This window comes from Malania oleifera, chromosome 4, assembly GCF_029873635.1.
Source record: "Malania oleifera isolate guangnan ecotype guangnan chromosome 4, ASM2987363v1, whole genome shotgun sequence".
Classification (NCBI taxonomy): Eukaryota; Viridiplantae; Streptophyta; class Magnoliopsida; order Santalales; family Ximeniaceae; genus Malania; species Malania oleifera.
Window position 1 is genome coordinate 120,843,300 of NC_080420.1, and position 16,194 is coordinate 120,859,493.

At 37.0% G+C, this 16,194-nt stretch overlaps 1 protein-coding gene across 1 annotated transcript; it reads right to left on the minus strand.

Moving 5' to 3' along the window:
* Positions 1 to 3,274: 3,274 nt before the first annotated feature.
* On the minus strand, positions 3,275 to 15,353 carry LOC131154249 (calmodulin-binding protein 60 B-like). The gene is made up of 8 exons (XM_058106903.1): positions 14,292 to 15,353; positions 14,118 to 14,190; positions 13,377 to 13,429; positions 12,446 to 12,921; positions 11,986 to 12,146; positions 11,670 to 11,873; positions 5,327 to 5,453; positions 3,275 to 4,118 (listed from the first exon to the last, which is right to left on the minus strand). Exons 1-8 carry the CDS (start codon positions 14,402 to 14,404, stop codon positions 3,658 to 3,660), a joined length of 1,668 nt encoding a protein of 555 aa, XP_057962886.1. The 5' UTR covers positions 14,405 to 15,353; the 3' UTR covers positions 3,275 to 3,657.
* Positions 15,354 to 16,194: the final 841 nt, after the last annotated feature.

Below are 16,194 nucleotides of genomic sequence, written 5' to 3' on the forward strand. Positions count from 1 at the left end.
AGGAGGTTCAGTAGGGCCTCGTCGACGAATGCAAAGTGTTCATCGATGAATAGTCTTCTTGGGCTCGTCAACGTGGGCGCGTGTCTCGTAGACGAGAGTTTATCTAGGGGCTATTTTCGAGGCTTGAAACTCATCGACGAGGGTTAGGAGTTGGTCGAGGAACTCCCTTTTTGGACTCATCGATGAGGAATCGTGGCTCGTCAACAAGGCCACGTGGATAACACTCTATTTATAGCCCAAAACCAATTTTCAGCGGAAGAAATTCATTTTACCCATTTTCTCTCTCTCTTACTCGGTTCCTCTGCCTTCTCTCTACGATTCCAACTCCGATTCTCCCCGATTCGACGAACAGAAGCCACCACGGTGATCCTAGGGAGATTCTCTACAACATAGTCATAGTAGAAATTCGATTTGGGAAGTTTGAGAATCATCCCAAAATCAGGGTAAGTGAATTTTTAGGTAATTCCAGTATTACCAGTTTTATCCGAGCTTGGATTTTGTGTTGTGAGAGTATATACTGATGTTTTGTGGAATAAAATTAAGGTATTATGTTTTTAGGGTTAGGGTGTTTTTGAGACCTTGCAGGCATGGGTCGAGGACTCTAACATGTATTTTCCCATAAACCCAGGTATATTAAAATTTAAGAAATTATGAATAGGCAGGTTCAGGAAATATGGGTGGATGATTTTCTGGGGAAATTCAATGATTCACCGAGGAATTTGTATAAATTATTGCAGGATTTTGTGATTGGTACGCCGAGGGCGTGAGGGTAGAGTTGGAGGCGAGCCTCCCAGCCAATTAGGTAAGGGAAATATGCTATGCTAGGAAATTCAGGAATTTTATCAGTAAAATGTGGTATTTGTTTAATAGGGTATGGAATACTATTTATATAGCTTTATAGATTTTAAAACATGTGTTTAATTAGTTGTGTGGTCTGGGTAGATATTTGTTTAGTATAATACCATGACTTATCAAAATTTATGCACATAAATATGTATTATCAGATTTTACAGAATTATAAATTACAGTGTATATATACATATAGAAAGATAATTTACAGACATATAATTTACAGATATTTTACAAACAGATATTTTATAGCATTTATAGAATTCCATGATTTCCAACACCATAACACACAGACATTACAAATTGTTCAGTCAAATATTTCAGTCAAATATTATAGTTATTTCAGTCAGATATTTTTGTATTTCAAATCAGATTTATAGTGTTATGGTTATTTTGAAATCATGATGAAACAGTAAGAAAATACATATATACAGTATTAGACCCTGATAAATTAGATCAGTTATCAGCAAAGCACGATACCATTGTTATTTTGGATCAGTTTTCCAGCTACTGTGCCACAGAGTTTGTGTTAGGGCCGGGCTAAGGAATTGGCGGAGTTCAGTTTTCTAGTTACCATGCCACGGAGTTTGTTTCAGGGCTGGAACTGAGGAGTGGTAAAGGTTAATCAGGGTTTACAGTTTTCTAGGGTATTATCATAGTTATTATTTTGGTATATAGATTTACAGAAGAATAGCATATATAAATATATATATATATATATATATATATATATATATATTATCAGTATGGTTAAATAGAAAACTCAGATAATGCAATTATATTTTTAAGCCTTGTAGGTGTGTGTTACATAGTATTTACATGATATCTTAGTTCAGTTATTTATCAGTAAATTATTTATGTAATTTAGTTGCCACACACTAGTAATAGTATATTTCCTCTTATTAAACGTTGTCTCATCCTAATGATTTAATATTTTTCAAGTGATTCAGTTAGACGAGTGGATCAGGCTTGCTGATAAAGAAGGCAAGTTCACTACCCTATCTGTAGGGTAAGTTTAATAGGTTGTTGTATTTTGAGTAGTAACCAAGAGTTTTGGGTGTATAATATTGGGATGATGTGTATTCATTTAATTATGTGTTGGGAAAACTGGATTCTAGTATTGTAAATATGGATGTATGTTTTTATATTTTCCACTGCTTAGGTATGTAATATGAGTAGGGTTTCCTCAATGCTCACTTAAGGCCTGGGAGGTTATAGTAGATAATTCAGAGGTATCAGAGTAAATAGGTAAGAAAAAATGGTATAATTTTTGGGTCGTTACAGGATGTTTTCTATTTAACCAATGTATGTTGCCCACACAGTGATATTAACTTGATCACCTTTACTGAGAAGTGTCTCACCCCATTATACAAATTATCTTTTCAGGAAATAACAGGTATCATGATTAGCAACGTCGGGGGGGGGGGGGGGGGGGAGTTAGAATAGCTTTTTTTGGAAGATGTATATGATCTCAGGTGTATGTAAGTTATGTTGTAAGTTAATGGATATGTTTTATGGTTGTTTGGATCGATCTAATTGTCTAGTTTTGGGTCGGATTGTAATATGGATGTTTGGGAAACCTTTATATATGAAAGAACTTAGAACTCTGGTAATATATATATATATATATATATATATATATAGATATATGGAGAATGTTTCATTACTTTCGCTGCATGTTTATTGTTATGAGATGGTACTAGGTACATAGACATCACTAAAGTAGCACCCCGGACCCTTGTGGCGGGTCAGAGCATTACAAAACATAATTTATGACTCTTTGTTGGATTGAGTCACTAACGAATTTTTATATATAGGATCCTTGATCCCTTTTACCATTCAATCAAGTTTGGTAGAATCTTCATCACTAAACCAAATATAAGAGTTAGTAATGAGAGAGAAGATAAGTAATTTTCTGCATGATAGAGACTTGATAAACAGTAATGGGAAGGAAAGAAGAATTAAGTGCATCGAAGTTTAGTTGTTTCGGTTGAAATAGAATGAGGTATATCTTGAATTACATTTCTTATTCTTTCTTCATTATGGTTCATAAAATAAGTTAAAGATCCCTTTTATGAAAATTTTTTAACACCCTAACCACAGGAGAGAGCCAATTTTCACAATGAACTTCTTGTAAAGATCATCCTATCAACAAGAGAACTTTCAGTGTTGCATCAATATTTAAAAGAGTCACATTGCGTCCTGTCTTATGGTAGGACTAGTGTAAGTCTTGCTACAAGAAACAATATGATATGACCCTAACAATTGGTCATGCGGCCATAAAGTCGCTCCATCAAAAAATACACATCAAAAGAATGAGAGAGCAGAATGAAATCAAAAGCTAACAATTGGACATGCAGCCCTAAAGTCGCTCCATCCAGAAATAGTCATCAAAAGAACAAAAGAGAGCAGAAAGAAATAAGAATGCTAAACAAAATCATATGGCATTGCTCATCAACCCTAATTTAAAAAAGAATAAACAAGAATCATTTTGTTGCATTAGGTGCAAAGGAGTGGAAGAAAGAAGGAGATTAGAAGAAACAAAGTTTACAGATCAAAACCAACACATTTTAGAGAAGCCTACTTCCTAAATTCTTTTGAGGGGTGCTTTGACGCCATTGCTTAACTGAAAGGGGTTGATTTCTAGGGTATGGACGCTACTGCTTTTAACATCCATAGTTGCAACAATAAAGTTTTGTTGATGCAGACAGAAGAGAGAAAATATATACAAAGCTAAGCTGCCACATTCAGGGGGCTTACCTCCTAAACGTAGAGCTGATTACTTCAATACTAGGAGTTGAAACTACACTACCAGAATCCAAAACCTTGCCTTCTTCTGGCAGCCACATTCCGCCTGACTGATATCATGCACATAACGGCTGCCCGGATCTTACACCACCTTGCTTTGGGTGTTCCTGATCTGCTTCTTAAAAAATGGACACCAAAACCCGGAAGTGAAGAAATAATCCCGATTTCTGATCCGTTGCTAGATGCCAGGAATGGACTATTTCCTGGCCCCCATGTTGCAGGAAGGGGAGACCATGTTGATGCTTGAGCTTGAGAAATATCATTTACGGCTAAATTATTGGTCAGTGCAACTTGTCCAGGAAGTCCGCTTGCAGCCCAAATGTTTCCGCCACTATAGGGTTCAGAGAAATAATCTTCCATCACAAAGTTGTTCCCTGGTGTCAGAGCAAGCACTTGATTGCGATCTTCGACTTGGTATGACGATGAAGAAGGGTTGAAACCCAGCAGGGCTTCGGGTTGACCTGCACATGGAGAGAGTACAGGAACTCTGAGAAAGGCATACATATTGTAGGTAAAAATAAAAATGAGACCTATTGGCATCATCAATTAGAGAAAGATAATCTTATAGACCATAAAGAGAAGATGGATGGCAATATCTTAATCTGTTTTCTCTATATCAGGCAAAACCATGCTCAATTGGTGAGGTTTTGGCTCGCTAAAATTGCAGAAGACGTGAAAGGTTTTCCGCCTTCTATTGATAAGAATTTATTAGAAGAGTTTCAAGTGAAAACGATAACACCGAAGGTTAGAATTCCTCGAAAAGTAGTATAAGAAAAGCCTCATATAAGTTGGTTGAAACTAAATATAGATGACTTTTGTAGAGGAAATTTGGGTTCTTGTGGTGATGGTGGTACCATCCGCGTTCGGCTCTGTAAAGAGTTGGAATATCAGAACATTTGCATTGAAAGCGACTCGGAATTGGTGATGAGATGGATCACATCTAAAATTTGCTCTTCCTAGTACTTATGGAAATTTTGAGAATTTTTAGAAGAGTTACAAGGTCTTCAGTTCTCTATAAAATACTAATTTAGAAAGAATAATCAGGACGAATTACTTACTCGTCAAGGTGAAGGGGGCAATATAAGGAGATATTTTTTAGGTAATGTGCTACCGAGTAAAATAAGAAGTCTAATTCGTATGGATAAGACGAGTATTCCAAACCTTCGTTTAATTGTAATCATTTGGTTCTCCTATGTTTTTCTCATATTTTTGTTTTGCAGGTATTTGAATGTTTGTAGGTAATTTGTTTTTATTTATATTTGTTTTGTTTTGATTTCATATGGGCTTGTTTAGTTTGTTTTAGTTAGATAATGGTACGGGTTTTGTTAGGCTAGTTTTAATGTTTATTTGTAAATCTCTTGTGGGATATTTGTAGTCACAGTTTTACTTCGTCATAAGTGAAGGCTATCAATAAATTTTGGATTTTGGTAAAAAAAAAAAAAAGGCATCTTATTTTAAGCAATATTTATATTCTGTCAAGCAGGAACTTCAAATGTTCTTCATTTTGGAATATGATCCCCCAAGCATTCTAATGAAAAGGGAAGTAGAAACAGTCGACTTCTGCATGTAAACAAATTCAGAAATGGAAATGAACTTCCAGTATAAAAAATCTTTGCCGTGTTAAACATTTTTTTAAAAAGTAAAATTTTAAAATAGGAACTTCTCATACCTAGGGTTGCATCTGGGAACTCAGGTAAGCGTGGGCCAAGAGTTAGACTGCTAAGAAATGGGTCGTCAATCTGGACCAAGTCGTTCAAATGTTTATATGCGTGCTGCTTCAAAGTGCTCACTGTATACTGTCAAATGAAGAGGGGATTGAATTAGTTCAAATTCAATCAAAAAGTTTCAAGGCAATCGTACAATAATAAAATTAAAAATATGACTAGGGAACAACAGGAGCAAAATAACTGCACAAACCCAATACCTGAGAGCACCCAATGTTGGAGTGTCAAGCTTGAGGAAGAATAGAATCCAGGCGTCCGTTCTATTGGAGATCCGGTGGCCGTTTTTTACACTTTGTTATTTGGGGGGGTCGGTCGATGTAATTTGCCTTTTATTAATTGTAAATAGGAAAAACAGCAGGGCCGGGGAGGCGGGCAGGGGGGGGGGGTGTAATTTTGTTTTGGCAGCTTCATAATAGATTGCAGCGCAGCCAAGACTTCCCTTCCATTTCAGAATCAAGAGGAGTGCCTTCACCTGCGAGAGAGGACCTACAACCTGAGAGAGCCATCGCCAGCCGACAGAGATCCTTCAACCGCGCGTTGCACGAGAGAGGGAGACGGCAGGAGGAGGGTTTGGCATTGGGGATCTCTAGCCTCCAGTGGAGGTTCACGCACGGGTAAGGGGAAGGTAAACACAGATCTAGGTTTTTGGGAGGGTTTCTTTCAGGAAAATCAGGGAGAAAGATAGGAAGAAGCTTAGGGTTCTTCACAGGTGCAAACAGGGGTTTTCTTGGGTCGTTCTTGAACTAATTTTCAGAGGAGATCGGTAAGCCAAGAGAGGTAAATCTGTGTACATGTATTTATTTCCACCATTTTTAATAAAGCATCTCCGAAGGTGAGTTCCTGCCGTAAATGTAGGCCAATTTTTGGGTCGAACCACGTAAATGCATTCTTGTGGTTGTGTGTTTTTGGCATGTTTATGTTTTGCTGAAATTATTGTGACTTTATTGAATATTAGTTGGTGAATAATTATTTTTCTTGATTAAGCTTGACACACACGCACTAGCAGGTTTTAGTTTAGGTGTGGTTGTGGTTGTTGCTTAGACAAAAGTCAGATTCTTACTGTGATTTGTTTATAATTGATTAAAATCTGAAAATTAGAATAAGCAATCAAGTTATTCACACAACAAGTGGTATCAGAGCCTAACTATGTGATGGGGGCCGCTAAGTTTGAAATAGAAAAATTCACCGGAAAAAATGACTTTGGTTCATAGAGGATTAATATACGTGTCATCCTAGTACAACAGGGGCTTGAGGAGGCTCCTCTTAGAGAAAAGAAGGGGGCTTCCACTTCACAAGAGGGGAAACCAAGTTTACCCTCCACCGAACAAGTGAAGCTCGAAATCCTCCAAAAGGCACATAGTGCCATTATCTTGTCCCTATGAGGCAAAGTGTTTAGGGAAGTTGCCAATGAGGATACGACAACTGGAGTTTGGTCAAAACTAGAAAGTTTGTATATGACAAAATCCCTAGCAAACAGACTCCATAAGAAGACTAGACTCTACACCTTTAGAATGACCCCTGGAACATCCATTGATGAACATTTAGATGAATTTAATAAAATTCTTTTGGATCTTACTAATATTGATATTAGTATAGATGATGAAGACCAGCCAATACTTTTATTGAGTTCTCTTGATTCCACATATGAAAATCTTAAAGAAACTATGATGTATGGGAGAGAGAGGCTGACTTTAGAAGATGTACAAGCCGTTTTACACTTTAGGGAATTGCACACTAAGTTTGAGTCTAAATCAGGGTCAGGGAAAGGGTTAAATGTAAGAGGTAGGTCTGAAAAGAGGGACAAGAAAGGAAAATGTAAGAGGTCTAGATCAAAGTCTAAAAGTAAAGCACTAAAGTGTTTTGCCTGTCACAAGGAAGTGCATTTTAAGAGGGACTGCCCTGAAAGGAAAAAGGTTGCCAATGCCACTACCTCTGAATCAAAGGGTAAGACAGCTGTAGTTTTAGATGGGAATGATAGTGCAGAAGTTTTGAATGTCTCTAAAAAGATTCGGGAAAAGAATGGATATTAGATTCAAGATGTTCCTTCCACATGTGTCCATTGAAAAACTAGTTTGAGTTTTTTACATGATTAGAAGAGCATGTTGTCTTAGGAAACAATAAGTCATGTAAAATACATGGTATTGGGACAGTGAGACTTCTAATGCATGATGGGATTGAAAAAGTGTTAAGAGATGTGAGGTACATACCTGAGTTAAAGAGAAACTTGATTTCTCTTGGTAACTTAAATAAGACAGGGTACACGTTTAAGTTTGAAGGAGGTAGCCTAAGAGTATGTAAAGGTTCACTGGTAGTGATGAAAAGGGTGCCAAAGAATGGGTTGTACACCATGGTAGGAAAGATAGTGATTGGTGAGGCTTCACCTATCAATCACAGGGTAGAAAATCAAGTTTCCTTGTGGCATAAGAAGCTAGGACATGTTAGCCAATAGGGCCTAAAGGAGCTAGAGAAATAAGGGCTGCTTGGGAATAGGAAACTTGAGGAATTGTCATTCTATGAGAAGTGTGTCTTGGGTAAGTCTACTAGGGTTAGTTTTAAGAATTCCACTCACACCACGAAATAGACTCTTGATTACATACATTCAGACTCGTGGGGGCCTACTACGGTTAGTTCTCATGGTGGTTCTAGGTATTTTCTGTCAATTATAGATGACTTTTCTAGGAAAGTATGAGTTTATATTCTAAAACATAAAAGTGATACTTTTGAAAAGTTTAAAGAATGGAAAACCTTAGTTGAAACTGAAGTTGGCAGAAAAGTTAAAACACTGAGAACAGACAATGGGTTAAAATACTTTTCAAATGAATTTTCTGAATTTTGTGAAGCAGAGGGCATTGCTAGACATAGGACTGTTAGGGATACTCCCCAACATAATGGATTAGCTGAAAGAATGAATAGGACTATTCTGGAAAGGGTAAGATGCATATTAGCCACTTTAGGTCTGCCCAAGACCTTTTGGGCAGAGGCGGTGACCACTGCTGTATACCTTATTAATAGGTGTCATTCCTTAGCTCTAAATTTTAAAACCCCTCAAGAAATCTTGTCGGGTAAGCCTGCTAATTATTAGGGTTTAAAAGTTTTTGGGTGCGTAGCCTATGCCCACATTAGAACGGAGCCCTGGGCTATTAAATGCATTTTTGTGGGATACCTAGAGGGGGTTAAAGGCTATAAGCTCTGGGTTACAGAACCTGGAAAACAAAAATGTATTATTAGCAAGGATATAGTTTTTAATGAAACTAAAATGGAGGGAAAACCAGAAAATTCAAACAAAAGTGTTAAGCACTCTGATACTAGTGACCTGCAGCTTGATGTGGAGCAACCCTCCACTTCTCATAACCATTTAGAAACAGATGCTGTAGATTTTAAGGAGCAAAATTCAGAACCAGAAACCTTTGAATTAAGTAAAACCTACCTTCTAGCATGGGATAGGGAGAGGAGGCTCATAAGACCTCCTCAAAGATATGAGGAAGCTGATATGATAGATTTTGCTCTTTTTGCTGCTGAAATAGAAATTGAGGTGGAGCCTAAGACTTTTAGAGAGGCCATGGATAGTAAAGAGACTGAAAAATGGATTCTTGCAATGTAAGAAGAAATGGAATCTTTAAACAAAAATAAGACATGGGTGATGGTACCTAAACCGGAAAAACAGAAACTCATAGGATCCAAATGGATCTTTAAGAGGAAAGAGGGAATCCCTGGAGTTGAACCACCTAGGTATAAAGTTAGGTTAGTGGCTAAGGGATTTACACAAAGGGAAGGGGTAGATTATAATGAAATATTTTCCCCCGTTGTTAGGCATTTTTCAATTAGAATTCTATTATCTTTTGTTGCTATACATGACTTGCATTTGGAACAACTTGATGTTAAAACTGCTTTCTTGCATGGTACTTTAGAAGAAACTGATTATATGCAACCAACTGAGGGTTTTGATACATAAATGAATAAAAATCATGTATGTTTATTAAAGAAATCTTTATATGGGCTGAAACAATCACCTAGACAATGGTATAAACGATTTGATTCTTACATGATTCAAAATGATTTCTGTAGAAGCAATTATGATGGCTGTGTTTATTATAAATCATGTGATAAATGTCATATATATTTGCTATTATATGTTGATGACATGTTGGTTACTTGTGGAGACTTTGATATATTAAATCAAGTTAAGTGCATGCTTAAATCTGAATTTGAAATGAAAGACTTAGGACCTATTAAAAGAATACTTGGTATGGAAATAACTAGAGAAAGGAATAAAAAGCTTCTCTACTTGTCTTAAAAGTCTTATATTTCAAAGGTATTAAAAAGATTTGGAATGAGTCATGTTAAATCTACTTCTGTTCCTGTTGCACGGTATGTTGAGTTGTCTAAAAAACAGTGTCCTAAAACTGAAAATGAGTCAGTGTTTATGAATAAAATACCTTATGCTAGTATGGTTGGTAGTGTAATGGTTGCTATGGTATGTTCTAGACCTGATCTATCTTATGCTGTAAGTCAAGTGAGTAGATTTATGAGCAAACCTGGAAAACCACATTGGCATGCTTTGAAACAAAATTTTCAATACTTGTCTGGAACAAAATAGTAAGGATTAATATTTGGAAAAATGGATATGCATTGTGAAATAGGGTTAAAAGGATATGTAGATTCTGATTATGCTGAAAATCTAGATACCAGAAAGTCTTTGTCTGGTATGGTCTTTTCTTTTTTAGGTAGTGCTATTAGTTGGAAATCACACATGTAGTCGATGGTAGCCTTGTCTACCACAGAGGCTGAATATATTACCATGACTGAAGCCTTTAAGGAGGCTATATGGATAAAAGGACTGTGTCTAGAGTTAGGAATGTATAGTGGAACCGTTATAATTTATTGTGACAATCAAAACACTATTCATTTGGCTAGGAATCATGTTTATCATGATAGGTCCAAACATATAGATGTTAGGCTGCATTTTGTGAGGGATATTATTTCTAGTGGTGAAATAGAAGTAAGGAAAATTCCAACAGAAGAGAATCTTTCTGATATGATGACAAAAGCAGTACCTAAATCCAAGTTTGAACATTGTTTAAACTTGGTTAACCTTGAAAGTTGCTAGTGTTTGTTTTGCAGGAACCGCCATAGGAGATGTTAAGGAGGTGCAAGGGCCACAAGCTTGCCAAGGTGGAGAATTGTTCGAGTGTCAAGCTTGAGGAAGAAAAGAATCCAGGCTGTCCGTTCTATTAGAGATCCAGTGGCTATTTTTTACACTTTTTTTATGGGGGGTAGTGATGTAATTTGCCTTTTACTAATTGTAAATAGGAAAAACAGCAGGGCTAGGGGGGGTTTAATTTTGTTTTGGTAGCTTCAGAACAGATTGTAGCGCAACCAAGACTTCCCTTCCATTTCAGAACCGAGAGGAGTGCCTTCACCTGCGAGAGAGGACCTGCAACCCGAGAGAGTCGTCGCCAGCCAAAAGAGATCCTTTAGCCGCAGCACATGAGAGAGGGAGATGGAAGAAGGAGGGTTCGGCGTTGAGGATCTCTAGCCTCCAGTGGAGGTTCACGCACGGGTAAAAGGAAGGTAAACACAGATCTAGGTTTTTGGGAGGGTTTCTTTCAAGGAAATCAGGGAGAAATATAGGAAGAAGCTTAGGGTTCTTCGCAGGTGCGAAGAGGGGTTTTCTTGGGTCGTTCTTGAACTGATTTTCAGAGGAAATCGATAAGCCAAGAGAGGTAAATCTGTGTACATGTATTTATTTCCACTGTCTGTAATAAAGCGTCTCCAAAGGTGAGTTCCTATCGTCGATGTAGGCCAATTTTTGGGTCGAACCACGTAAATGCGTTCTTGTGGTTGTGTTTTTGGTATGTTTATGTTTTGCTGAAATTATTGTGGCTTTACTGAATATTGGTTGGTGAATAATTGTTTTTCTTGATCAGGCTTGGTACACACGCACTAGCAGGTTTTAGTTTAGGTGTGGTACTGAAATTATTGTGGCTTTACTGAATATTGGTTGGTGAATAATTGTTTTTCTTGATCAGGCTTGGTACGCACGCACTAGCAAGTTTTAGGTTAGGTGTGGTTGTGGTTGCTGCTTAGATAAAAGTCAGATTCTTATTATGATTTGTTTATAATTGATTAAAATCTAAAAATTAGAATAAGCAATCAGGTTATTCACACAACACCCAACAAACCAAAGCATAGCAACAATTGTTGAAATCAAAGCTTTATCCGGTTCAAAGGTTGGCACAAAGAGCAATATATTGACGAGTCAAATGAGTTTCAAGTGAAGATACACACCTCCTCATCAGAATTAAGTTTGTCCGAAGACCGCAAGGTTCCATTGAAGATTGCCCCCACAACTTTGTAGACAGAATTGAAGATAAGCCCAACCCCTTGAGAACCTTCATTATGCACATAAAACTTGCCATCATTTATGGGACAAGCTTTTGCATGTCCTATAATTGTGTCCCATATCTTGGTTGCGGTAGCCCCACCAAGCATCTACAGTTTCCAAGAAAAATTACCCAAGTTAATTTAAAAAGATCATCAAGAACTTTTTTAAACACGAGAGTAAATTACTCAAATTACCCAACAAAACAAATTATTATCTTACATGGCGCAGTGAGGATTCATTGGTATAATACGACTGCAGAAAGTCTTTCACAGTTTCGATATTGTTGGACGACAACCGCTTGTGGGATGCACCATCTTTTGCTATTTTTTCCAAACGCCAGACTTCGTCAGCCAAGGATGGAGGGTGGTGCTTTTTATACACTAGGAAACAAATCACCCATCAGTCTGATGGTTCTAAAGCTATCAATAAGCAAAACAGCAGCAGAGAAATTTTGATGACTTTACAAGAACATTAAGCCTTATCAAAGACAGTTGATAGAAAATAAGAATAAAGGAGGGAGAAGAAGCTGCACTGTTTGCAAGTTAAAGGAATCAAAGTTAACTTTTTAATTGTCAAGTACGTTTACATAAACAAACATCATTGTTTGCAGGTATTTCAATAATTCTGATCAATTGTCTCTAAAGTTAATGATTCAAAGGAGCTTAGGCATAGAACTTACACTCCCCGCGATGATCCTTCACCATAAAAGCTTCACTTATTGCCTCTCTAACTTTAAGTTCACTTTGCACGCTTCTAGCTCCCAGCCTGAATTTTCGACTTCTTATCCAACTTGAATTATCAGTGAAAGCAATGTCACTGAGAGAACCAATTCCATCTCTCAATGTAATGGTCCGATCCCCAGTCACTAATGGCCTTTTACCATCTCTTGCCTGTACAATACTTGCGTTGAATTTCTGATCAGTCCACTCTTCTCGTTCAAAATCGCCATTAAGTGCTAGAATTTCAATCTTTATCGAGGATAGTGGACCATATGTTATAAGTTTCTTGGAGCTGGCATCAACTATAACTACTTTAAGGGGTGCACCATCCTCGGCTTCCACCCTGTTGCCCGTGAAAAGGGTAGCGGGCAGATTATTAAGGAAATGCAGCTGCCAGCCTCTATACTCAGATGATTCAATCTGAGGAGATGATGATCTACAGCAAAGTCACCATGATAGCCAGTATTAGATTGTGGATGATAAAATATCACAAAGATTCTAGTCAGCAGATGGGGGGGGGGGGGGGGGGAGGGGGAAACACAACATAAATGCTAGCATGCACATGAATGCCACAAACATGCACGGAAGCTCACTTTGTCTTAAATTTCAGGCCGTTGGAACAAAAAAGTAGTCTTAACACAACTTGTGTTTTAAGATTCAAACCACTTATTTTATCAGAAGTTCAAGATGGAACCAGATCCTACAAAGTTAAATTAGAATTGGGCCAGAGAACCTTTAATCATACTGACAATATTTCAGCAGGGTTTTGTCTGGTCTTACAGATCCCACAAGGACCAGCAAAGTCAAACTTCATTAAATCTCAAACCTGACACTTCAAAGTATCAAAAATACTTTGCAGGAAAAATGGAACAATCAAAACAAGGAGCTGACCTTCGAGATGATTGAACATAGGGTTCAATTGCATGTTCCACCTCCTCCCTCACCTGTTTGACAATATATGGAGAATGACGAACACAGACATGAAAGTAAAAGGTAAAATATTTACAAAGCCAATCATTCCATTAACATATTAACACCTAAATTGAATGACCCATGATTATCAAAAAATTCCAATACGAATGACTAAATATTGAACTTTTCATTCTGAAACTACAACATAGTAGATGAACTTATTGAACATGTAGTGGAAAATTTTGAACATTCATCAATTTTTTTATTGATCAACAACAATACATGCATGTGTGCTGATGAGGATACAAAAGCCTTTTCTATGTCTTCTTCACAGCCAAATGTTACAGATATCCAAGATGGGTTGTGACAAAAGTTTTGAGTTCAAAACATGACAACCCTATCGAACGTGAAAATGGGAAAAACGCCAAATAGAAAAAATACCAGAAGAATACTACAGAAGTTCAAATCCCAGTTTTCTAACTTGTGGAATTGCAATTACCAATTTACCATAGTGCCTAGGGCAGAGCAACAAGCCACTGATTCTTCCTAGCTACTTTTTTCAAAAAGAAAAAAAAAAAATCTGTTGATTCCCTTTGTGTTCAAACAAAAACTACAAATTAACTAAACTTAGTAGTATGATTTAAAAAAAAAAAAAGAGGAGTCATACACGAATGGAGAATTTGATTAAATGACAACACATGTGAGTTCAACTCGACTTACCGCCTTTCGGATCAATGGTTCCAACTTGGACAGAATTTCCTTCCCGGTCAAGTTCAGAAACCCAGTACAACAGCTGCAGAAGTAAAAATTAAAGAATTAAAAACAAAAATGAATCGCTGCAGAAGTAAAAATTAAAGAATTAAAAGCAAAAATGAATCCAGTTCTCAGACCCACTTCTGAAAAGGAAGTTGTCGTTTCAATGGTCGAACTGGAACCTCCAAACAATCATCCTCATTATCATCATCACCATCACCATCATCATCCCAAAGTGACCTTTTCCGCGACATCAAAACCTCCCACCGAAAATAGACAACAATGGAAACAGCAAAAATCCTAGCCCCGGTCACCTAGCAACCAACGTGCTCGACTTCCACTCTATAAGAAGGAAGAAGATTGACCCATTCACGGACGAAGATTCATGGAACCTTCAGTTGAATTATATATAAAAAAACGCGCTAATCAAAAAGTCAAGCGCAGATTCGATATGGTAATAACCAATAATGCTTATAATATCAATTTTTCGGCGTCGCCGAAACAAAAAACGCGGTCATCACTATGCAGGATTTGTTGATAAATTGGGTTTAAAATTTGAAGCCCTTAAACCCCAACATTCAATCCAATTTTCCAAACACCAACCGCGTAATGGTGGAAAGGAACTGATAAAGCGTAGTTCGACTGATCAAGAAACAGTGTGGAAGAATGATAAAGAGAATTAAACAAAACACGGCACAGAGAGAGAGAGAGAGAGGTAGGGGTTGGGAAGAAGGTTACAAGAAGCTTAGGAGACGCGTTTAGGTGTGGGGAAGTGACGGCATGCAGTGGTCTCTGAAACCCCATGTGCTTTGAATTCTTCGAAGTAAATGTCCGAGAAAACAGAGTCGACAGCAAAAGCAAATGCAACAAAATACGAGAATTTCATTCAAGCAGAGATCTGGAATTGAATGATTTCAATTCCAGAGTAGTCGGACTAGGAGTGGGAGTAAAAGATTTTGAAATCAGTTGATTTTGAAGGGTCGCTGTCTGCCTGTCTGCGTCTCCCATGGAATGAAAGTGTGGGGTTTCGCTGTGCTCACGAAGAAGGTGAGAGGAAAAGGGATGCTTGAGAGGTTCCAATGATATCCTCTTCCTCTTCATCTTCTTATTCCGCCCACCCCCCCCCCCCCCCCCCCTTTTTTTTTTTTTTTTTTTGCTGTTCGGTTGGTGGGAAAATTGTTCATTTTCCGGCGTGCGTTCTCTGCTTTTCCAGTGGCCACCTCATTTTCCCTCTTTTAACCAAAAAAAAACTATTCAAAATTTGCAACTGTAAGGACAAAAGTTCTTTTTATTGCGATTTGGCACCAGCATTCTGTAGAGGTTTTCTCTGTCATCCTCCTCTGGCTGGAGCTGGGTAGGTGCAATGCATGCATATGCATGCCCCAAATCTGAAATCTCCACCGACCAGTCGCGGAAAAGTCAACAATTTTAATCTTTGACCCATGCACATAAAAATTTAAATAGTTTTTTTATATTGGACAATTTACAAGATACATTTTTAAAACTTTAATAGCTCACAATTTGCTTTGCGAATTTTCGATATCCAATTCGTTTCTTCTCCAAAAAATTTGAATTGTTGAGAATTTTTCCCTTCTTTCAAAAACGAGTTTTCTATCCAAAATAATTTTCCATTAAAATTTTATTCAAATTCTCAAAATTTTAAATTTGAGGTTTACGTTCTAGAATCTCAAAGTAGGTGTAAAATTTGTATCTAACTTTACTCTTTAAAGAAGTTAAACTTCACTTGAGGAGAAAATGTCGAACCAATTTTGATGTTAAGATTTTAAACCTTTAATATAAAAATCCTAAATTGCGATCACTTCAATTTCATATAGCAACAACTTTCAATTATTTTACTAAATAGGATAATTTTGTAACGGTCTCAAAAATAATATGCATGAAGATGTAAAAAAAAAAATTTATTACTGGTGGATGTAGTGATTCTAAAATAATAATAATAATAATAATAATAATTAAATTAGTAGTATTAATTAAATAATATATTATAATATATTAATATAATAACATAATATTATATTAATAT